The 26,107-nt window shown below is 38.3% G+C and overlaps 1 protein-coding gene across 1 annotated transcript in view; it reads left to right on the top strand.

The window, feature by feature from the left end:
• The window catches only part of LOC125770425 (coatomer subunit beta'), a 66,882-nt gene that overhangs the window by 28,729 nt on the left and 12,046 nt on the right, over positions 1-26,107 (top strand). The window contains exon 2 of the mRNA XM_049439994.1: positions 20,791-21,007. Coding sequence (XP_049295951.1) covers positions 20,903-21,007 — 105 coding nt within the window. The 5' untranslated portion in view covers positions 20,791-20,902. The remainder of the gene's footprint in view (positions 1-20,790; positions 21,008-26,107) is intronic.

Below are 26,107 nucleotides of genomic sequence, written 5' to 3'. Positions count from 1 at the left end.
TAGATAGCGCGACGGAAGGGAAAACCGATCGACCGAGCTGTGGCCCCGATGATATACCCCATTGGTGGACGGTTTGACTATCGTATCCCGGCCGGATACGCTCTTTGCCGCTTTCCTCCCAGATTTCCCAGATTTTTGGTCAGTGCCGTCATGTCAACGCCATGGGTGGACGAAGGTGGCGTTGGTAACCGGCCTTGCGCATGTAGCGTGTACCCGAAAATGATAAGGACGGTTACGGTTGGTTGGAAATATTAGACAAACACGCGCACAGCGAATAGCACAGGCCAGAAGACTAGAAAAGGTGGTTCAAGCACGCGGTATGTACGTGCAATGGGCCCGTCGGGTAGGTGGCTGAAAACTAAAATGGCGAATGACTGTTGTTTTCTTGCTGCCTACATTCTCATGATGCTGCTAGTTGCTACAAGAAAATAAGATATGAACTGTTAGGTACGTTTACTGCATTGCCGTAAGATTGCAGTTTATGGATTCCTGGACAGCTTAAACAAAAGAAGATATAAAGAGAAAGCTGGGTTTGTTAAATAAACATTTTATATTGGGCTTTTTAGTGTTCGTGTATTCTTTAGACAATATCAGACATCGAGGTCGATGTTGGAGCACAGTATAAAGATTTGAAACACATGGGATAGATTTGACTTTTGCTTTATGTACTCGTATATAAATGAAAAGTAAAACAAAAATTATTTTAAAGATTTTTTTATCACGAATTCTTCCACAAACGCTTACGAAAAGTACATTTTTTTGCTTTAAGAAATACAAAGAATTTCCTTGCATGTACTTGCATGTGAATTTATGTTTTACACTCAGCTGTAAAGCGCTTTAATCACTCCTATTGAGTGATGTAAACCAAAGACATTTTGATTCACTCTTGTTGGGTTTTATTTTAATTTACTATGCCCTTAATATTTTTTAAAATAAATACAAAGAAGGTTTTATTTTTCTTCACAAAATTATCACATTTATCCTGAAAACCCTGCATGTAGAAAGTATAATATTATAACCAGAAAATGGTAAATAATACACTTGTGGAGCAATTGTTGCTAACTTCATTTTTCTCTATTGCTACATTTGAATGTTTTATTCCCCTTTTTTGTATATTTGTGTAGTTATGTTATGGAATGTTTGAATCTCAACTTAGCACTTATGTGCCAAACGCAATCATTTGTATGTAATTATAGTATAAATGAAAAAATGTCAACAGAAAACAATAAAAAACCTATCTTTCTTTTAATATTGTAATTTTCATTTTTAAATCTATTTTATTTATTTTAAAGTTTTTTGTAACAAAATAAGTGTAAAAAATAATTAGTTACAAAAGCCTTGGAATAGTTTTGTAACAGGTCAATATTTCCGAATGAAACGAATTTGTAACAATTCGCAATAAATTTAACGGATTTTAATCCAATTTTTGTGCGAAATATTTCACTCAAATTCCTTTTGTACCAGTAACGCTCCTACACACTCAGCTTACACGTGTGATCAATCGTTGCACGAAAGCAATAATGATTCATTTATTATACATTAAGATATTATCAACATCATCATCATCATCATCGTCGTCAGATTTATCCCCGTTTTCGTTTTCATCACTTTCATTCATCCTTCTGCTTCCCTTCGTCATCTTGCAGAATCCCTCGTGTAGTCCTTCAAGCCGTGCAGCAACACTAAATGAATGGGACAAATGGGGAAAGAGTTTATAGCACTCGATAGGGATAGAAGAACGAACAAAAAAATACATAGAACAACCGAAGAATATCGTTAGTGTGCGGTGCGGAAGATTGCAAAAATTTCCGCTCCGTGAGCAGTAGGGAAAATTTGTAAATTCAATAACGATTGTCTCGACACGTGACCGCATTTTTTTTTTTATATATTCGCTTCCCGCTCTTGGTACAAGCGGTACCGCTTGACGGAAATGCGTACTTGCTGCTATTTCTGGCAATGGTCGTCTTTCCGGTCACCCTACCGGAGCTATTCGAGCTATCGATGAAGGCGACTGAATCCCTCTTCAATGTGCTCTAGTGAAGTCTTATCCACCGAGGTGACGAGGATACTTTCGTATCTGGATTCTCGGGCGACGTTTGGGACTATTGTCATAAAGAGAATAGCACCAACGAAAAACTCCACACATCCGGTAAAGACAATGAGTTGATATTTAAAGTACTGGGTGATGTTTTTTCCCAAGGATTTCTACCAGTGGGAACAACTATTGTTTTGCCGCTTTCTTAACGTCAATTACAACGTAAGGACTCGTCATGTCCGGTTATTGAGTTTTGTGTTAGTTAGTAAAGAGCCTTTGTTGTCTTTAGTTACATTAAACGTCTCTCAAATAATTTGCGGTTTCAATCGTAAATCGCCGTAGACATGAATCATAGGAATTTGAAACGAGTGTACATGTGTAAAACATTTTAGCTAATTATCAGAAAAATAGATAGCGAGGCTATTTACAACTCCTTGCGTTTCCGTAAATGCTGCCTGCCGTAAAACCGATTGAACACGCAAATCTATCGGACATGCATAAACCTGTCAGAAACAACAAGATTAATATGCATTAATCCTTCACTCCTGTTGGGCAGTTATTCTCACCCGCGATTGTCTAGACCATGTCCGGCTAACGTTCGATGACAAGAAGCGTCCGATAAAGTCGTTACGCTGCAGATGCATAAATTTGCATAACTGACAAACATGCAGATTCTGATCATCAATTACAGCGTCCACCAGCATTCATTGGGAAACTGGTGGACTTTGGTAGAATCGGCTAAAGTTATCTTTCGTCGTGTGTATATAGATATAGTTAACTCCACTGTTGAATTTCTATTTATTGATTAGATATGCCTTTATATGTAGTATATCTTAAGTAGTAAGTTAAAGTAAAGTAACATGTTTTTGAATAACTTTAATTTCACACAACCAGCCAATCTCATTCTTAAATCGCACTCACTGTTTAGCGCAATTTCGAATTTCCATTTTTTTTGTGGCTGTTTTGTACCATCATATTTCTGATTTAAACACAATCACATGGCTACCGGGTGCTGTAAATGAAAATGTTGTTTCGATTTTCCCTAGCAATAGCGCATATCAGAAAAAGTTTAATGACGAAAATGTGGAAAGTGTACGCTAAAGCCATTACCGGGTGTAAAAGTTTTCTGGCAAGCGGAAGTTATAAACGACTGCGACAAATTACCTAGTGACGGAATGTTATTTTCAAGGCGAGAAAGTTAAAAAAACTGTTTCATCTTTTATGTATGTTTCTTCTTTTCTAATCATGTCTTAGCACCTGAAATTATCTGTGCTATGGTTGTTTTTGGTTCTCTTAATGGGTTTATTGTAATTATTGAGCACTTCAAAGAATTATTTATTTTAAAATTTGTAGAGTTCACTCTTCAACAACTAGTTAGTATTAGTTGGTTAAAATAATGTGAGTATGCGAAATAGATAGCCCTTGTAACATCAACTGATATACAGAAAAAAGTTTAATAATATAAATCTTTGTCGCTTTACCATAACCTATAAGGATAGTAACAGCTATTCGATCTCTCGAAATGTTTCAAATTAGCCTTGTGTACGAGATGTTTCAAAAATTGTCTTTAGAGGATTCAAACCACTTGGTAGACTTCCATGATGTGGTAGATTCTAGAAGTGATTGTGGAACAGGTCAATCTCTTCGTTGATTTAAAAGCTGTGTTATGTTCTACGACATAGCCATAGAACAAATATACTACGTAATGAGCTCTTGGAATTAGTGGGTAAGATCACATGCCAAGTGGCGAAAATTAGAGAGGATTATTAGAGGCACGAGTAAACCCTAAATCTTGGTAACCTAAAGTGGTACAGATATCATTGGATTTTCCTTTGTAGCAAATACTCACCAATTGGAGGATATTTGAATTAATGCCTATTTTTACCAGGAGTGATACAGAAATAGGCGATCATATCTTTCAAAGTCGTCGAAAATTGTATTTGTCACGGAACGAGAGTCTCAAGAAGAGAAGCGAGATTATCGATCGCAAAAGACGAGACAGAGACTAGTACAGAAGAATTACAGAAGAAGTAATCCCGAACACTACTAAGCTATGGACTCTGTTAATTTCCTCTTAGTACATGATTACCTTACAGTTGTAGAGCAAATCATATTAGTTATATCTTGTTGGGCAGCCCTGGTCATTAGAGTAACAATGAAGAAGTTAACCAACAATGACCATGAATCATTGCAAATTATTAACTGGGAGGATTAATGCTGTTAGGCTCTTGTAGTGTCATATAGGTAAACTACACAATACTATTACATCAGGAAGAAACATTAAGATTATTCAAAGTTTTAATATTACACCTTTTCTGATAATATTAAACCTCTAGAAAACCAACATTATCGTAACCACCAACAAAACAAAGCATATTCTCAAACCATTCCCATCAACACTTCTCCGATAAATCCTTCACGAAAGCTGACAGCTATCGAATTCTTCCTCACCACCCATTTGCTCTATTTCTGCATCATCTTCTTTCTGGAACCGTGTGTATGTATTTCTGTCAGATTAGCATTCAGCACCACGGAAGGTAATTAAGGGGAAAAATGTCGTTTTCGATCAAACCGTCGACAGTCGACCTTCAATCATGCTCCTGGGAATTCGGCATAATTGAGGTTTTGCTTGTCCGGTGTTTCAGCATGAATTTATGTTGAATGAAGGTTCTTTCGTTTGATGCGGGTTATTCACCATCAGCAAGACAGCTCACAATTGCTTTAAAAATCAATGTTCTGGAAGGTTTTTTTTAAACCCTCCTTCGGATGTTAAAAATAAAACACTACAATCGTCGATAACTTATAACGCATTTGCATAAGTGTAAAGATGAGCTTGATTGCCTTTTATTGCTTGAATGGGTTTATAGTATTTTTGTATTACAATTTTCTGTATTTGTAAAGTTATGCTATTTCTTTTCAGATGGTTAATATTTGTAATTCTCCTACTTATAACCCGAAAAAAATATACTTATTTGCCAACTCCAACCACCCTCTCTCTCTCTATGAACTTTGCTACCGCTAACTCTGAGGTGAGGATTTAAAGATTTGATGCTGAGATGAATTGTTGCTTTTTTCACGTCAGTCCATCAATCCCTTCTGGCATGGTGATGAAAGATAAGATTTTTCCCCTGCATACGAATATGGTCCGGGTGTCCGTATGTCCCTCTAGAACTGCAATATTTCCAAACTGCCATGTACCAGCAATGGGAGAATCTGATTTGTCAAGCAGCAACTGACTGAAAGTTGTTAGTTTTCTTGTTGTTGGGGAGTTTCGTTTACATGCGTTTAAGCACAGCAAGACAACTGCTGATCGGATGGTACCACAATAAGCAGTGTCGAATTATTCATGAGACGTTTCGTAAATAGACGAGACAGTAGAATACAGTCAGTACACGGACGGAATGTGTATGGCCGGAAATATCTACCGCAAAAACTGCGACTGTGATAGATGTTCCGAATTGTCGAAATCTTTAAAGATGGAACATCATGTATTGGAGCAAACTTCACGGGAATCTTCATACCCTACTTTCTAAAACGGTTTAAAAAAGTGTGAATATCTCCAAAACCCCAATTCACCAATTCGTTGCATTAATTCGTGTAAATTAACCTACAAATTGAGGAATGTAAGAAGTTAAGTAAACGTCCTTTGATTTAGTATCATGCTCAACTCATAGTATTCCTCGAACATACGCTTCTAACAGGCGAAGTTTCCACATCGATGCGAATGTATTACCGTTTGTTTGCTGCCTTATGTCACATCGTGTATCCGTTTATCCCGTGGGTGTCCGTTCTGTTTTTATCCGACACCATTACATCTGTAAAGGAACTGAGTAGGGGGTGTAAAAAAAAATTCCAGAATCCGTACCGGTTCCTCATCTCTTATGGTCAAACCTGGCCCGGCCCGGCCCGGGTGGCTTCATCGGTTCATCCCGTCGGCAACCCCGAGCCGAGAGCCACCTGTCATCTCTCCCAGCGCACTCACAGTCACCATCCAAGACCATCCGAAGGCGTGGTCAAACAAGCGAAACCAAACCCATTTACATACACAGCAAACAAACGGTGGAACACAACAACATCAACAACAACAATATTCCCCCCCGAAAAACAGAAGTTCCACATTTTATGCTCTCTTTGCCACAGGATCATGCTCTATTTTCACACTGGTCCGGTCGGAAAACTCAAGGCCTTGGAGAAGCTCTCGTTTGCAGGAAAGTCTTTGCTCTCGTGCTTTGCTAGTTTTGCCCGTGCTTCACTGACGATGGTTCTAACTTTCTGTCCATATTTTTCCATCGCGTTCGTTTGTGTAGGATGTAAACTGGTGGCGCACTTTGACCCCCCCAACCCCCTCCGGCCCATTTTTGTAACTGCAACAGTACTCTTCAGATAACGTGAAAACCTTGATTTCTTTACTAAGTATCTACTTACAGCTTCAAAACAACTTGACAATGCTTGCTTATAATTTGTGACACTTCTTGCTTAGGACTTTAGCAATAAAAGAAACTAATACTTTAGTACTACTGATTTGGTTTGTTCATAAATTTGAAATTGGTTAAAATTTATACATAATAAACATAGTTGACATACGCCTTATACCGATCCTGTAACCCATCTGTAGTACATACATTGCAAGGTTTGCCCGCTGCCGGAATGCTTACCCCAAAAGTTTACCTTTCCACCCTGTGGACAAGCGGTAGCTAGGCTAGTGTACAAAACCTTGCACAAACAAACAAAACCCCAATCCGAAACATGGGTCTCTTACAGGGTACCTTCTTCATCAGATGCCTGTCAAGGAAAGGATGCATTACAAAGTGGGTTTACTATGTTCTCGTACTCCTTCTCCCTCTCTCTCTCTCTCTCTCTCTCTCTCTATCTGTGTTTCCCAAACTCAACCTCAGATGATGGTTCTCTGATGGGGGCTTTCAACAGCAACCAACGCACATTACACACGACGATGACAACCTGCTGGTGAGTACACCGTTCGCCGGTGTGTACTACCAACGGGGTTCGCTACTACATGTAGCAAGTTGATGTGCGTTGTTTTATGCCGTTTCTTGTTTGTATGTTTATTTTTGCAGTTACCGTAGACATGGTTTTGACAAGGAAGGGAGTAGAAAGAAAGTCTACCCTTTGTGTGCGTTGTCGGTATACACGATCGAGTAACTCCCTGTATTGATTATCTGACGCTTCACCCGTACGCAACAAGATGCAAATGGTTCGCATATTGCTTTCCAAGTTAAAGTATACCTTTGAAGCATCATTTGATGTGATTAGTGTGTAGGTATTTTTGTTAATACAAACAGTAGTTTCAAGTTTTTTAGTTGTTATTTCTTCCTATATGTCTACAAGTTTATTCATATTTAATTCACTTATTTAAGATCTCTTAGTGAACTGGACATTAAAGTTAAGGTGTAATTTTAATGTTATCGTACCTCCAAAATTTAGCAGTAAAAGTCGTTGAAGCTTTCAGGTCTGTATTGTTTAATTTCTTTTTGCCATAATTCCTGCTTTTTGTTCAATAGTATAACTTTGATGTTGAGACTGGATTAGCTATCTCTTTCAAAACAGAATAGCTCAAAATATACGATTTTGAGCAGGTCCCATCTACCTGTTTCAAACCTGTTTTCATGCAATAAAATATTGGTTTTTCTGTAGCATACAATAACAGATTTTCAAATATTCATACTTCTCAAGTGAGTGTTTCCACCAGAGAGAGGACCTTAAGAAATCATTTCCGAACTTCGGTTGGAGTTTTTAGAAATATTGGAAATTCCACGATCTACAGTTATAAGAGATTATATCGCACAAAATCTCATTCTTCCAAGAATGAAATAATCGAAAGTGTGAGACATTGTAAGCAAGAGATGGATTCGATGTGGAGACTTATAGTATTCAGTTCAAAGTTGAATTCCAGAAATAGCCGTCACCGAACGCATATCATTTATCATAGAAGATCGTCGACTTACGTATGCTAATATTGGTATAAAAATGGTCTATTAAAGTTGCTCAGACGTCGAGTTTGCTGTCTAAGTTGATTTCTTGATCACGGATGTCATTAAATCGGGTATCTTTGGTATTGGAAGGGTTTATGCATTTTTTTGCAAACCACAGGAGATATCTACAAAAAATGTCCATTCAGGAAAATATTGATATGAACACATCGAGACTTGCAAAAAATGTTCTCCAATGTTCTAGAATATGTTCGTCAGACATAATTTGTCTCATCTCAAAATATCTCCCGCTTTTCTCTCACCAAACAACATCACAACAAGCACTAAATTTTCATAAAAATCGAAACAAAACAATAACCAATAAAAAAACGCACAAAGAACTGTAGGATGAAATAACTTTTCCAAAGCGGCTTAAACTAGTCACGAACGTGTGACTTACTGTACGCTGTATGCTTCACACATACAAACAACGGTCGGCCGTATTTAATACGCGTTTTCCGAGCCGTGTGCAATGATTTTGTTTGTATTAAAAATATTCACTTCTCAATATTGCTCTATTGTATTCTGGTTCCAGTGCTGCAGCCTAAGCCGCCCGGTATGTTTGCTATACTAAATGGTCAGATGAGTTTTTTTTGTTTTTCACTTTTTAAACGCAAAACTTATGTGGCCGTTCGGGTAGATCTGTTTGCTGCCTATTGTGCATGTTGCTGGTTGCTGGAACGCACATATCCGCACACGGCCAGCAAAGTGCACCGCCATGTGCAGTGCCATTTTTCGTGCAATTGTTCGCCGTGGAATTGTTTTCCTCATCTTTCCAACTGATGGACCGAACGTTGCAAAAAGGATATAAAGTTTTGGGATAATGATACACATGCGGAATGCGATCGGTTTTCTTTATTGTTCGATCATGCTATTGTGGTGCCTTTTGTGTGCTGGCAGGATTTCCGCCGTCAAATTGTGCCGGTGATGTGTGCCGTATGGTTGTGCTTGCGTACTACATTCCACGTGGTGGACCGACGCGACGTGAGCGCGAAACGGCGGAAACTCGAAAGCCCAAAGAATCAATATCGTATACCGAACGTACCGACAGAAAGGATTATCTGGAAAGGATTTTTCTCCGGTGTTTTTTTTGGTTGCTGTTTGTTGCACAGCAACTTATGGCTGTGTATGGCAATTTTGCATCCATTTCCTGCACGTCCACAGCTTTCATCGCGGTTTCAATCCAGCTTACTGATTATTTATGTCGGAGTTTGCTGGGTTTTTTTGCTTTGTTTTTTTGTGATAATCGTGAAGCGTTTTATTATTTTATTGTTTGTGTGTTCTCGATCCACACACAAGCTTATGCGTGGTTAATCGGAAAATCCATATCAGAGACATGGATACATCGTAGAAAATCAATTTGTTTGTTATCATTTCAACATGACGCTTAGTGGGATTTTGTTTCAAAAGTTATAATTAAAATATTTTTTTTCTGTTTATTTTAAAAATAAGTTTAAAGTAAAGTAAAATAAGTAAAATTATTTTCATAAAGTATAATACATTATCACCATAAAGTAAAATTAATTACCATAAAAGCTACACAATGAACAACTCTTTTAATGATGAACCTAATCGAGTTTAAATGATCGTAATACCAGGTTCATTTGTTTAAAAAAAGAAGTAAAATCGTTACAACCAAAGGAAAACAACAACAAAAAACCTCATCCACTGTTCCTTTCGCTCGTGCCATCGGATACAATTTTACTCCCTGTAAATGCCCTGTAAGTTTATTGATATTTTTAATTTGTTTTAAAACATTTCGTGTTCACTTGAAGCGTAAATTTTGTGCGCCGTTACTGCTTTGCATGCGGACGAGTCCGTTTATGAAATTTTCCATCCGTGTGCCGTGTGAGGACACGACGCAAGACGCCGCCCTACGGAGCGGCCTCCGGTCGACGGAGGTTATGGGCTGTGTGCGCCGGTGGGAAATATTAACCAAAGAGATCAAAGGCGAACCGGAAAATCAAAGGCATTTCTCGTTTTATACTCGCTCGCTCAAATTGCTCCTTAAGGACCGTACACACGCTGGCAATGACGAACAGCGCCAGCAACCTGTTTCGCTTCGGTTTTGCCTTTCCTTTTTTTTTAGGACTCGCACATGTACCAAGGGCTCTTTTAAAACGAGACGGGGGACACCGTACCGTACGTCCCCCATTTTGGTTCTTTCGTGCCAGCATTACCCGGGCTGGTATTGTGAAGCTTGGACTATGATTCATACACCGTGGAGGATCGTTAAATGCGTACAATCTCGTTATGGATGTTCAAAGTTTTGCCATACGAACGGCGGTGACTATGCTGCTGCTGCTGCTGATGATGATGATGATGTTGCTGTAGAATGGTAAGGAATGATCCTTCGCGCTCCCCCAAGGGGTAGGGAGGGAGAGGCGAATGGCTCATGGTGTACTGCCCGCTATTACCCCGATCTATGTGATCCATCGAACTGATGAAGAAAGCTTACGAAAGCGACTCCTCTGTTTGCCTGCGTCGGTCGCTTCTGACCGAAGTCGTTGAAATAGGACCGACCCGGTGATGGTTACCCAAAGCGCAAACCGTGTCCTGGCGCTTCACAGAAGTCTGTGTGTGTGTGTTTGTGTGGGAGTAAACCCGTTTGTCCTTTGTGTTGCCTGTTTCCTGTTTATGTTATCCCATTAAATTTTATGATTGATGTTGTCGCTGTTGTCTACACGGTGACAGACGCCGTCTTGCGCAGGCTAGGGGCATTTCATCGGTTGGATAACTGGTACAAACGCGTTTTTTTTTATGTCACGATCTTGCGATGAAAAATGAAGAGTTTTTTTTTGTCTACAAGGTGGCCACGATCAATTTTTATAAAAAGAATCATTTTTTTAACACAATAATAAATGTAGTTTTGGTAGGATAAATGACGTTACATTATTTTATTTCACTTCGATTAGTTAGTGGTTTCACATTCAGAATATTATTTAACATATCAACATATCGGCCTTAGGAGATAGTCAAATTTATAGTTTTTTTTTTATTTTTGTTATTTGTGTTATTCTTTTTTTATTTAAAGCATTATTTGATTGAAAACAAACGTATTTTAACAAATTAGCATTAAAATACACCACATTATATTTTTTTAAATTTCCCAAAAAAAGCTAAGGCTTCAGCCTTATGAAATTTTCAAATTAATAGATTTTTTGTAGATTTTTTATTATTTTTATTCATTTTTTTTATTTTAAGCATTATTTTAATGAAAAGAAACTTATTTCAGCCAATTCGCTTTAAAATACATCAATTAATAAATTTTGCCAAATTTCCCAAAAAAGTTAAGGCTATAGCCTTAGGAGATTTTCAAATTTATCGATTTTTTTAATTTTTTTTATTATTTTTTATTCTTTTTTTATTTAAAGCATTATTTGAGTGAAAAGAAACGTATTTCAACAAATTCGCATTAAAATACATCAATTTATAAATTTTGCTAAATTTCACAAAAAAAGGGCTAAGGCTAAAGCCTTAAGAGATTTTCAAATTTATCGATTTTTTTTTATTTTTTTTTATTATTTTTTATTCTTTTTTTATTTAAAGCATTATTTGAGTGAAAAGAAACGTATTTCAACAAATTCGCATTAAAATACATCAATTTATAAATTTTGCTAAATTTCACAAAAAAGGGCTAAGGCTAAAGCCTTAAGAGATTTTCAAATTTATCGATTTTTTTATTTTTCTTATTATTTTTTATTCTTTTCTTATTTAAAGCATTATTTGAGTGAAAAGAAACTTATTTCAACAAATTTGCATTAAAATTCATCAATTAATAAATTTTGCCAAATTTCCCAAAAAAAAAGTTAAGGCTATAGCCTTAGGAAATTTTCAAATTTATCGATTTTTTTAACATAATACTTCAAAGCGAATTTGTACTAAATTTGAATGTTGGATACTTACTTACTTACTTCTTAAACGGATGGTTCTTTTGAGTGTTAAAAGACTCTCTCAAGAGATCTTATTTCATGAGTGAAAAGACACTCTCGTGAGTTATGCAAATGAATTATAACGAGTCTTTGAGTCGGAGATTTGAATTGGCTCACTCATAAGAATGATTTAAGTCTTTCTCTTCTCATTCTCGAAGCAAGCACATCACAAGTTCCACTGTAGTTTGAAGTTGATTAAGTAGCTATAAAAATATATATATATATATATATATATTTTTGCTCGGTTAGAACGGCCTGGCCGTATCAAGACTTATTTTACCACGTAGCAGGATAGTCAGTCCATGCTACGGGGGGACGGTCCGGATGGGATATGAACCCGGTCCTGTCGTGTGGACGGGCGCCGTTTTTCACATGCAGCACCGGGCCGCCCCAGTTATAAAAATATATTAAACTATAAATATATAGAAAAAATAGCTCTTCAGCCGACTTAAAACCAAATTATTTTTAACAATTTGACATTCATTCGTCTCTCAAATAATGCTTTCACCGGTGAATCAGTATACGGATAAGCGAAGTTCTACTACAGCAAAGGCTATTTGTAAAATTGCTAAAATAAACATGCTATAAAAGCACTACTGAATAACTATATTTGAAACATTAAAGTTTAAATTTGTCCACGTTGTACAATAATCCGGCTCAGATCGAGCTATGAAAAGATCCAGAATAGAGAATAGTTTGAAAAGTTAGTGAATTTTTGTCCCCATTTAACATACCATAAAACCCGTCAATAAAAGCTGTCAAACTTAATGACGATACCAATAGTGCCGCTTTAATTTCATCTGCATGTGATGAACCGCACCAATGTAACGACAGTTGGAAAGAGCTACCGGGTCGGCTACGGGGCAAAATGGGTTTGCAATCGGATCGGATTAAATTGAAAATGCCCTGCCTCTACCTTCATCCTGCCGTCGTTTTTCCCGTTCTCCCCTACTGCAGGAACGGTCCCAAAAATGCCCTCGAACGAACTGCAACTCATCACGCTCATACATACGCATACACATACGCGGCTGGAACTGATTGCGATCAGAAGTGAAATGAATTACATGGTATTATATTAATAAATCGAGTTGTAAACAAATAACGAAAATATTTATGCCATTTAAATATATTATTCAAATTTTGCTACCGCACGGTGCATCGGACGGAAACACGGTCGCCTGTGTGCGTGGTTTGGAACAGTAGTACAGGCTGTGGGAAAATATTTATCGTACCATTTGGATGCAGTCTCTCTGCGCCGATGATAGGATACCGCGATATCAAGCACATTTGCAGTTCGTTTGCCGGCAATGAGCAATACATATTGTTATTTTCAACCCATCCGACCAACGAGGAGACGGTTGGACAACGGTGGAACACACCAGTGCAAACGGAGTTTGGAGATTGGTTTTCAAACAAACCAATATCATTTGGTTTATGGTGGGGCCGGGAATGGCACACGGCGCGGGGGATACAAATTATGACTGCTTCAACATAATAATGTTGACATTAAAATTTTAAAACGACATAAACATATCGGACAGCTATTACGATTTAATATCGTTCCCTGGATTTTACGCATCCCCTGGATGCAATCTAGGCTGAAAATTGCAGCAAAAAAACAGACAACATTTGGAGGGGGTGGGAGGTGGGTGGAAAGGGCTTACGATCGTTAAATGCTGTACTACGTCACGGTGGTCGGTAGACGACCTGGTCGTCCGATAGGAGATGATGTCCATTGTATCGGGGCAAGTTGATTACGATGGCTCCGATCGCATAATTTTCCAACCATCAAGGATGTAAATGTAACCCGGCCTGCAGGTGGTGAAATGTGTTTCCATCTGTGGTTTATTCAAGCGATGGTTGTTCATTTTATACGGCCCGAGAACGTGTACAATATAATTAATTCATAAAAGAGCGAGTCATTATCGAGGAGTAGTAATTTCTCATTCAAAAAACCCTATCTGGCTTCCCAGCCCATAAAAGCCAATCGATGCCAAATGATGCTGGGAATGATGCTCATGTGTGATGAATAGAATAGATTTTGTATTGCAAATACAGAAAAGAAAAAAATTAATTTGTTTTATTTCTTTTTTTTTTGCATTTTTATTTATTGCATCAAAACATAATTAATCCTTTCCCAATCCAATTATAATGAATTCGATTCAATTCACCTACAATTAAAAAAAAACTTATTCGTTATTCAATTCTTGAACTGTCCTCTTTTCCTCGAATCGGAAAAAAACACTTAACGTTATTGGCGTTAAAAATTACAAAGTGAACAATTCGGGCGCTAATTAAAACAACTCATTACAGCACAACCCGAAAATAGTTGTTTGTGTTTTGAGTAGTAGTTTTACCTTCCAAACCACACACAAAAAACTACTCCTTTGTGATATGAGCACGGTTTTGAAAATACCACAGCAAAACAGCTTTTATCAAAAACTACTCTTTCCGGTGTGGTTTCTCTTGTTTTGTGTGTGTAGCGGATACAGTTCCATAGCCCTTCGGGCGATTCGCACCAAAGCGTGTGTGTGGATCCTATCGTTTCCATCTTTCACTGGTTTACTATCGACCCAAAAACGGGACCATCTGTGTGCAACCTTTTATCTCTACCCAAAAAAAAAAACACCGGCTAGCTCCTGCCACATCATCCACCGAATGGAGTTCTTTTGCAAAAATGGACGACCGAATGAGCGGAGTTTATCATCGGTACCTTTATCTACCAGCACCCAAGCGTGGTGTACGGCGTGGCCACCGGGAGCGAGCTAAAAACTAAACACACAGACACACAGAGTCCTCCTTCTCACATATCCTTGCCCATAGTTCTCGAGGGCTGGCCGCCGGGGTACCAGGAGATACTGAAGATGGGACGAGACCCCAGCTCCCATTGGGTCATCGTTTCAGGCGGTTCATCTCTTTCATCCCCCGGTTCCATCTTCGTGTCATCTGTTGGCACGTGCACAATTCTAGCCAGTGCCATACTAGTGCTCGTTTATTTATATTCACTACAAAAAAACCCGTATGGTATATCAGCTTTTTAATATTTTTCCATAACGAGCACAACTGAACAAACTGCCTTTTATGTGTGGCTTGTACCATTGCTAACTTTATTGCATGGTCGAGGTAATAAAAAAAGAGTATCATTCCAGTGCTGTACTGAGAATACCTCAAACTCCATTTGGGTACTTCCCAACGTTGGGTTGGTTTTGCTCCTTTAGCTCCTCCAGTATCCAGCATTGCTGGTGTTATTTTCTATACCAAGTCGGGGCCATGTTTTTTGTTCCTTTTTCTCATCATTGCTCTTTTTTACCATGCCACGGTTATCCCTTATAGTTTGCATCTTTTTCAAGCAGTGCAGTTCTTTGCAACACTCTCCTCCTTCCTCCTTCTAACCTCATCCCGCCAACTTCCAGGTTCTTTTATGCTTTTTTCACAGTCAACTAAAAGCATCTCCGCGAGGTGGCTGCTACCGGAGCCATAGTTGATGGGTTTGTTTGTATGATTCCGATTAGTTTGCAACCGTACAGAAACGGTACCGTTCCATCATGGCGTACGCTTATGCACTGTGTGGAATGTAAAAATATAAAGAGAACACGAAAAAAAATCACACAACTACTCATGGACGGCATCGTTGGCAAAAGGTTACGCACTATTTTCTGTATCCATGAAGGATGTAACCATTAAGGTCGTACGTTGTGCAAAAGTACTTGAAGTTTTGCAAGGTTTTTTTTGCTTTGTCTGCATTTATTTAAAATAGTTTGTATGGGCACGTAATTTAATGATATTTTAAGTGGAGCAAAGGAATATAATGGTAGGAAAACTTGAGGTTAGTAATTTAATTCTTCATGAATAGTGTCTTAAAAGAAATGCATGGAAACTGGTTGTTTTAGGAATACATTAAATCTTTATCTATTAACAATAGTAATGTGTCCTGTCGTAACGATGATAATTTGAAAAAGTGACTGATTTGTGAAATTTTCGCTTCAGAAGTTCATTGAAGTCACCAAAACAGACTTTAAAATTGTCTTGATTGTCTTAACTTTATTTACCCGTAGTAGGATAGTCAGTCCTGTGTACCGAGGTACGGTCTGGATGGGATTTGAGCCCTAAATCTGCCGTGTAAGATCATATAGACCAGGGGTCTCCAAACTACGGCCCTCCCGAGAGATCCCAAGATGGGTCCTCAGCTGTGGCTATTCCACTCAAAGCGGCCCGCCATTTAAAAAAAATGGAGGCCCCTGATATAGACCACCGTGAACCAACACTCGGAAATATTAGAAGTGGACAATAGAATAATAGAGGTGAATATACAATTCTAGAACTCTAGATGTTATAACAATTCCAGAAGTTATCCTACGAGGAATATTTCAAATCTTCTCTGAATTGAACTAAAAGAACAAGAGATCCGACTCTTCCTAAATCGGATCTAAGATCACAATATAGCAAGAGCACAATATAGCAGAGGAATGCCTAAGGAAATCTTGTGACGGATCAGCAAAGAAAGATTAACAGATGCAATTGTTACTTAAACAGTTAACTTAACGTGACCGAAACAGTGTCCAAGATAGCAGAAGAAGTATAGGTACTGATATAGGTACAGATGCGATCAGAGATCTTTTGGAAAACATGTACGAGAGAGCGTTGGAAGCTCTGGTCTAAAAATGGCCAACATTCTTCACGTTGGTAAAGAATTGGTAAAGAGCTTGTATGATTTCTCTCTCGATAATGTTGCGTGTGCACTCGTGGAATGTTTGTTTGAGAGTGATTTTATTTCTAGCTCTAATTTACTATTAAGTCTTAATCCTATAATTCATTTTACTATAATTCATTCTTCACAAATCCTTGTCAAGCGAATTGTCTACATGTAAAGCGCGAACAGAGCTACTACATTTGAAACTAAAGAATACGAAATCATGAAACAGATGCGATCTGGTGAAGTTGACGCGATCGACTCCACTGGTAAAATCAATCCAAGAAATTAGACGTCGTTCGTTACTACTCGTTAATAGACTGCCGAAAGTTTGTTCCAATTGCTGGATTTTGTGGTTTCATAGGAATCAGTAACTGTAGCAACTGTTTCTCAGTCCAAAAGATGGCAAAGTTTCCAAATGCCCATCTTCATGGGTTTTTGGAGGCTTGTACAACTCAGTACTAAATTGCATTTAACTGTAGTTTAGCACAAATTGTTGTACTAAACTCGTAGAGGATGTGCTATTGTAAGGAATTGTAATAAGAAAGCTACCAACATGATCTCTTCAACTATAACTAAGCAAATGACGAAGATCTCAGGTTGTTAATTTATTTATTGTTAATTTATAATAATTTTACCAATCAATTTCTGAACCATAAATGATCCGCATTGTTGATTTGAATATAAATACTCTTTAGTTATCGTCCCAATGCTTTTCCCTAATTCACATTTCAATTTTCCCCGGTAACGAATTTCCCATTCCGAATCATACAGAGCAAATAGAAAATTGCTTCAACGTAAATCTGCCTCCACCCCAAAGCTTGATGTGATATTTCGCGGCCAAAGTTCATTGTGCAGTGAAACAATACAAACAATGCAATCAAAAGCAACAGCCGATTGCACCGCACACAGGGAAAAGTGCATTGTAAAACTTTCCATTCAATTTCGGTGTCAATCGGCACAAAATTGGCGCGTGCAATAATGTCAACCAAAACACACGCGGACTGAACTTTACCTGGCAGCGTTTGTTGGGCATTGTTATTTCTGACACCATCGACGGTTTAGGGACGGATTATGGAGCATTTTTATTGCATTACCTTTGGTGCCTTTTTTTACCCAGTACGCCCTTTTCGACACAAACGGAAAATGTCATCCATTAGATAATGAATTGAAACTTTGCGGTACATTAATTGTGAAACGATTCCATCGACAATAGATCGTCGATGTGCAATCGAACCTATTCTTCGTCCGCAATGTTTTGTTTAGCTTTAACGGGGATTTTTAAAAAAAGGAGGAGTTGAAAAAAAAGATGAAAAAATTTCACCTGATCCGATAAGAAATATGACATGTTTTGATTGCATTTCAAACACTCGAACTTGCGTACACGCGTTCATAAGGCAAGCCCCTAGAGTGAGATATATTTATGTAAATTAAACACATAATGCACCTATCTGCCACTCAAACTGCTGAAGCACCATTCAATGGTGCTCAGCACCGAATTACAAGTAGTATTTGCAAGTATAAAAACAAACAAAACAAAAATCGCTACAACCGAAGTAACATCGCATGGGCAAACCGAGTTGAAGGGAGGATAAAGTCAACAAGATGTACACTCATCGCCCGAGGGGGGAGATTTTTATCCCTTGCCATTTACGTTTGTAAGACACAAACACCAATGCAGCAGAACTGTTTTCGTTAGTGGAAAAGGTTAGAAGAAACCAAATTACTCCCAGACCCTAAAATGCGTGGGGCACGCAAGTAACTGCCACTTGCCATAAATGTAAAGGGGTGTGCATGTTTTGGTACTTGCTTGTAATAAACACATTTGCTTGAGTTGATTACAAACGATTCGGTCCGATACGGTGCGTATTAATAAAGATATTCTGTTTCTGTTTCCTATCAGGGGACAAGCGTATCCTGACCACTGTGCTGGTCAATATGGTTGGGAAAGTGTAGAAGAACGTTCCTTGTCACTTTCTCATTCTCTTTGCAGCTTCATTACCATAAATTAAAAATTGATAATTCTTACACTTTTTTTTGTGGTGGGGTTTTAAAATCGAAGGAGGAATTGTTGTGGTTAACAGCCATTATTTATCATCGTGTCATGTTTCGAGTTAATGTTTCGAGATGTTTTGACATTTACATGCATTTTAATGAATATATTTTAAACAAATGATACAAAATGTTCATTTCTCGAACGCTAGAATAAGCTGAATGATTTATGTAAAAATTAAAATGAAAAAACTAAGGATAACACATTAAAAAACTACAGTGGAACGCCGATTATTCGGGTGCCACCTTATCAGATGTTGGATTATCCGTGCAGCAAATGAAATGACGTTTACGAGGTATTATGGTACATAATATAAGGTCTCAATTCTTATAATAAAATTTGTTCCAGTTTTAAATTTTGACACCTTAGTAATTTTATAGCACGAAAAAAATGTCTTCAAAGTCAATCAAACTATTTTGTTTAAGAAAATTGTGGCTAATGTTTTCCTTCAAAAAATTTGTTTAAAAAAGGGAAACACACTACGAGCAAAGGAGGAAATTAATTCTAAATTTGTCAATTTGAAATTAAATTGTGCCCGGATTTGATATACGCAGAATTTTGGGGACTACCTGGACACTTATATTTACCAATAAAAATAAATGTGCATTCCACTGTTCATATTTTTGTTATGGAAGTTTGTTAGTGATTTTAAGATGCAAAAATACCAAGAATAATTTTCAGCTCCACTCAGTTCTAATCTTAATTCCATCCATTCCATTTCCACTACGCAATGGACACACTCAAGTTCTTGAGTTTCTCGCACAAAAGCGAAACTTCCGATCGAGTGCCTCAAGTATATTAACCACTTGTATCTAGAAGGAACCGAAGGAGAGTAAATTAAAAATGAATAATATCATCCAACTGTTTATTTGGCAAAAACAACTCACACTCGGGTATAGACCAACAGAAAAAAAAACACCCAACTCCTACTCAATTCCAACATTCCCTTTACCGTGTCTTGCTTTCGCCTAAAACCGTTACTAATTGAATTTGCATACGGTTCTACAGCCACTTCGACAGTCGGGATGGTAAGGACGACGCTTCCACCATCGCACACACTCACCTTTATATACCGTGGTGGCAAGCAAATGTTCTAACGTCGCGCCATCACCCTTCCCCCAACCATTGGCCCCGGCTTCTGGCATCTTGCTAAAAGGGTACCAGGGAATGTTTTCCCGGGGTTTTAGGCAATCGCTCAAGCTGTACGCACTCACTGTTACGCGCCAGCCAGTTGATCGGGGGCCGGTTTTGATATCGATTTCGGTGGACATGATGCGTAACGGTTGTTGGTCCTGCGCCGTCGGTCGCCATCCGTAGCTCTTAGCTGGCTAGGGTGTACAACCGAACCCGGGCTGCTTAAAGTTCACTTCACAAAATTCTGGCATTTTCGATGGCACTGCCACAGTCGAACGGCGAAACACTGAAGCTGTGAAATACGTTTCCGCAAAATCATACGTACCATCAGTGGCCACAGAACAAACGCCACGCTTAACACCATAAATTCCACACATTCACGAAATGTTTTGTACCGAAAGAGGGTAGAAAGAACAAATGTTCGTTGCGTTGTTTTTTGTTAATTTTTTTTTTTTTTGTAACAGAGGTTATACTTCTTACAGCAAAAATGCGAACTTTAAAACTATTATGACATTTCGATGAATTATTACCGTCCAACCCTGTTTGGTGGTCGATAAAGAAAAGCATTGCACATTTACATGTTTTCCTCGACTTTTGTCCTTACTATGTGTTTGCAATTTCTTATCCAATCAGTTCATGGCGGTTAGCTATCTCTTTGGCTTTGTGTCTGTTTTTTTTTCTTGTTCTTGTAAATCCTTGATTCCTTTCGCGTAAAATTCGCATCAACACGTTGCACAAGATTTATCGATTTCCTTAAAGAGAACGAGTGTGCGCGACCCCCGGAAAGAAGGGTCGACTAAATGAATGGCAATATTTTAACGCAACTTTCACTTGTGAGCATACTGCCGGTGATTTGTTCTATTGCGGTTTTGAAGTATTTTAAACATAACCACACTAGGTAGTTAATGTTGGAAAAAATTTAATTTAAAATCCTTTTTTGATTACAAATATTTTTGCAGGTGTCTTCGTTCAATGTTATCGGTTTGCAATAAACTGCATCGAGCAATTGGAGAAAATTTCTAAAAAGGAAAAATCATCTCTAGCGGTGAAACGTACACTAAACAAAGCATTATGGGACATCTGAGAAATAAGCAACGCCGGCATCAGGCAAAAGAGGCAGCATTACAACGAGAGGAACGTTTGCGACGATTGGAGGAAATGGATCTGGAAAATATGGTAAGTTTCGGATTCTTGTTTTATTTATTTCTCTCTTCAATCCTTTTTTGTTTTAGATTATTTATTATGAATTAATGAATTATTCAATGCTACCTAAAAGGATTTTATTTTTTGGTACAAAAAGTACTATTTTTTTACATTGACTTTGACTTAAGCTATGATACTACTAAAACCAAAAAAAAACCCTTATTTAGTACTATACTAAATGTTAACTAAGACTTAACTAAGAAACCCTGTATATTAACGATGTGTTAGTTAGTAATTTAGTGTTTTAAAGAGGCTACTCTTCATAAAGATTCAAATAAATCCATTCATCATTACGGTTCATAACTCACTCATTCATTGTGATTTAGTACATGTAGATCACTAGTTCTAAGAGCACAATTCTTGAAAGAATCGCGTGAAACTTAGTACTAAAAATCGATCAAAATGGTTTGTCTTTAGCGAATAAACCGATAATGAGTACTTTACTTTACAATGTCCATTTCTGTTCGAATAAAGTGTAATAATTATGACGCATTTATTTGTGAATATTAATTCACACAATCAGCACTCTTCAGCGTACACTTCATTATGCGTATTGTAAGACCTGTTTTAACACCGCCACGTACAACGCAGAACAAAAGGATAGGCCACGTGTCAGGATGTTGGTAGTAGATTTGTGTCTGTCGTTGCATTGTTGCAAAACTGATTCCCCTTTCATTGTATAATACTTTCTACGAAGATGCTGTCTGTGTGTCCTACAACAGCTGAAACTGTTTAATGGTGAAAATATAAAGACAGCATCCAATCGTCACCTCACATTTATACGCAACAGCGTACACATCGTGATTGTTTTTTCTTATTCAAAACACCTTTTTCACTTTCTGAAAATTTTGCATTACTGTGTTGAAGAGGCTGTTTAGGGGGATGGGTGAAAAGATTTACGATCTTCTACTGCAAATGGAGTTTGAGTGTCGTTCTATGGTTTATAGTGAATATTCGAGAGACATTTATTGCTAAGGAGGTTTGTTAATAGTCGCATAATATTCATGTAAAGGTAGTATATGTACTAAAAGTATAGCTAATTTTGAAATAAGTAATAGTTCTAAGATCACGGTGGGTAATACTATTCAATTACCGAAACATTTCGATTTAGTTTCAATCTTACCTTCATTAAACTATCTACCACATGAATTACGCATCCTGTCCACCTCCTGGGCGCTCCGAGGTTGGAGAACGCAAATTAAATCATTTGTTTTTATTGTGCTAACTTTCTCACATTACCCAGAAGGAGCTGAAGTTCGCACGGCGTAACACATCGGAGCCCATTACGATAGACCACCGTCCCCCCTTCAGTATATGTTACCCAACCGCTCAGTCTGCTACCACTCTCCTGGGGGGTAGGTTTTCTCACCGGGCCGGAAAACTTCCGGAAAAAGGGAACAGGTTGTGCGGTACGCGTAAAGGCGTACCATTGCTTACACCTCAAGTCAAGTGCTGCAACCCGAGAATCTTTCCTGGCCCTGGTGTGGCGTGAGAGATTCCTCGGATTTCATCGGATTGTGTTTTTGTTTGTGCTCGAAGGGATCAGACCTTTCATTTATCCGATCGGCACGCTCGCGGGTGGTTTTTGTGGTGGTTACAATATCCCCCAACTGCTCGCTTTGCCACGCCGGTAACACGAGCCGTACTTTGGGGGGTTTCTTTTGTTTTCCTTCCTGGCGCAGAAATTGAAAATAGCACTTTTCCACAGGTGATTTTGTGTTCCGTTCCACCTTTTTGCTGCTGGCTGATGGGATAGGTTGTGGTTCTCGGTGTCGTAAATCGAGGGGTAAAAATGGTGTGAGCCTGTTTTAGTACAACCAATTTGTTGAGACATACTGCTACATACTGGCGATGGGATAAAGTGCTCAAATAACACTCCACCTTGGCCGCTTGGTGTGTAATACTATCGGTGTTCACCACAATTGTCGTGGTTGTAATGGAGTCCCATTTGAATTCGATTACCAAGAGCTAGCAAACGATGGATTTGTTTATTAGGAATAGCAGAAAAATGATTTCTTGTTTTTTTGGGTAAAATCTGCTTTTGAGGTTTGGCAGAATTATGGCAGTTCTTTACCAAGGATAACACCGAAAAAGTATCGGATCCCACCCGCTGCTACTTTTTCGTATCGACATAGGAAAAAAAGAAACCTGAATCTGGACCAGACATTGTGAAGGGACAGAACTTACCATGGTGATGCTTACAACAATTTCTCTAACGCTTCTCTAGGGGACACCAACCAGCAGTGTACGAAAGCGAAATCTAATAAATGTGTGCATTGATCTAATCTTGATTGTGCCACCAATTGACAGGAAAGGGCGGCAAATGAGCGAAAAGGACAGTTTCCCGCAACCGGCAGGGAATCGCCCAGGGGTTGGTATCAATTTGCGTTAATACGATTTATCAGCGTACAGAACGGGAGGGTGTGGAACACTCCGGCCCAGTAACGGCCGCAGGCGATGGCCGTTTTTGGATAGTGTTAAAAAGCCGCCATCAGGCGCGGAACAATCTGAACGATCCTGGCGGGCTGATAAGCCGGTTGGTATTTCGGTGCCATTACAAATGGCTTAGACACAAAACTGATAGATAAGAGTGGATTTTTTGTTGTGCTAGTAAACAAGAAAAAAGATTGTGAGCGATTTAGTTTGCTATAATTTTTGGTGCAAGAAAAACAAAGTTGTACTAAATTACTACTGCTGTACCAAAAAACCCTGTTTTCCCTTCTCACGACTACAAAGCCGAGGTTTTAATATGCCTGAAGCACTAAACTTCAAACGTATGCAATCGTCTATGGCAGTTGCCAGAGTCATATGTCTAACATCATAACAGCGATGCCTTCGGCTAACCTTTCCCATTGCGTGTCGCTGACAGATAATTCTGAATTACTTACACAAGTTTTTTTCTTCCTTTTGCAAAAACCACACTCACATGCAAAGGATGCTACTCTGGCGCAGGGTAACAGTATCGTACCATAGTTTGAGGTTAACGTATAAAACCACGTGGCACCCAAGGGGTCACGTGCCGACGATCAACACCTTCAGTAAGGAATCAGAAATCTACGCTACCTCCGTCCATGAGCACGCTACCTAAGTTAACTTACCCTGGTGGTATCAGTCATTCTTCATTCATTTTTGTTTTGTTTTGTTTGGTTTCCTTTTTTCCCAAAACCAGGCATTGCTGCCCATGTCCGATGCTGATTCGGCAGATCTAAATCACCCACAGCAAGGGAACACGAACGACCGACGTTACCGACGTCAAAGTTGCTTTTGGGGATGTAATGTTTTCGACTTTATTTAATTAGTTTCATCGACGAAACCCGGTATTGGCCATTGTCGATTCTTTCATGTTCTATGTTTTATTTGCCAGACACTTTTCGGTGAGTGAAACATGTGATACGGCATTGTAAAAGGAAAATTGGGTAGATCTTTTTTCCGCTTTGTAAAAGCAATCTACAATTATAGTGTTTGTTTGTTTGATTTTGTTTTTTTCGAAATGTTTTATGATACTAAGAGGATTGAGGTAGAGAAAACCTCCAATCTTTAATCTATTGGATCTCACCCAAAAAAAAATGTAAACTTATTTGCAATTTTTGAGTCAGCATAAATCCTTCTACTCTGCACGAATTCCAATATTACTTTTTTTTTTAGTGTAAAACACTAAAACGCTAAAGAATTGTTCACACAAACTAGTAGCGTGTGCTGTGAAAAACATTCCATTTGGGGCTGAAAATGGATAACGGACACATTCCTTGGATTCCCAACTGCTCAACACGACCAGTGTCAATATTGCGAACCGCACACTCTCTCTCTCTCTCTCCATGTGTGGCACAGCAGGGGAGCAAATGTGTGTGCGGGTTGTGATGTTATACCGTGCTAACCTTGGTAAGGTATTGAATTCCACACTAATGCGAATATTTCCGCTTTACTCATGTAGAACGTTTAGGTCGATCCCTTTTTATCGAAAATTGGCATTGGCAGCATGTAATGCATCTACAATTTAAATGACGTCTTGCACGGTACCATGGAGGTAGACTGCTTTTATGGTTACACTTGGCGTCCCGATAGTTAAAGCGATACGAACGTTTGAGGCCTTCAGATTTACATCTGCACTTTGACTTGAGATCAGCCTTTGACAGTGTACTTCGTTAGGAGCATTATTAGTGCTTGGAGTCTCATACGTAGTGATGTCATTTCTTGACGAATGGAACTCATGTCTTGGATTTTTTGGTAAAGAACTCATGTCGTTTATCACATAATGTCTTGAAAGACTTATTATTACCGTATATATGAAAAGGAAAAAGTCCTCACTGAGTATATCTGGTCTTGATGATATTGGAACCAAGAACTTCAGTATGTTAGACGAAAGCCCAGGACACTAAACCGTGGAACCGCCTTCGCTTAAATATTCTTATATTCCCTGAAATATTTTTCCATTGTATGATGATTCTATACAAATTTGTAGAAGGAGCAAATAGCAACAGTAAATTCAATCGGTTCACATGTCGCCGAGGATTTCTGGATAACAATATGCAAAATGTTATTTCGAGAAAAACGTGTGCAATCTTTAAATTTAAAATATTTTCCTTTGGCGATTTGGCGTTAAATTCTTTGGTCAGTAACTTCTTTGTTAACTTTTTCATAATATTGGTCCTTGAAACGATGAACTTGAAGAATATGTTCTGATTCTATAAAAAAGAGAAAACAAAACACCCAATATCTGTTTTAGCTAAACTTACCTAAAGCTTCAAACTTTCTTATCTGTTTTAGCAAGATCTTGCCTAAAGCTTCAAACTTACTTAGCTGTTAATTAATGATTGTATTAAACTTATTCTTCAGATAATTATGTCAAACCCTATTTAAAGCAATGGAGTTCGATTGGTTGAAAGTAAGCAAAGAAACTAGTGAGCAAATGAGCGAATGGGAAGTGATCTCAACCTCTAGAATTCATACCCAACTTCAACTTTAAACTTAACGTTTTTGTCCACTATCAAACCAACCAAGCGCCACCGCCACAACGCTACCTTTAAACACATTAAACATGCCCAACCTTGGCAGAACAATAATGGAAAAGGCACC

The sequence above is a fragment of the Anopheles funestus genome, chromosome 3RL, assembly GCF_943734845.2.
Source record: "Anopheles funestus chromosome 3RL, idAnoFuneDA-416_04, whole genome shotgun sequence".
NCBI classification, from domain to species: Eukaryota; Metazoa; Arthropoda; class Insecta; order Diptera; family Culicidae; genus Anopheles; species Anopheles funestus.
This window is presented reverse-complemented; position numbering and strand designations above follow the sequence as displayed.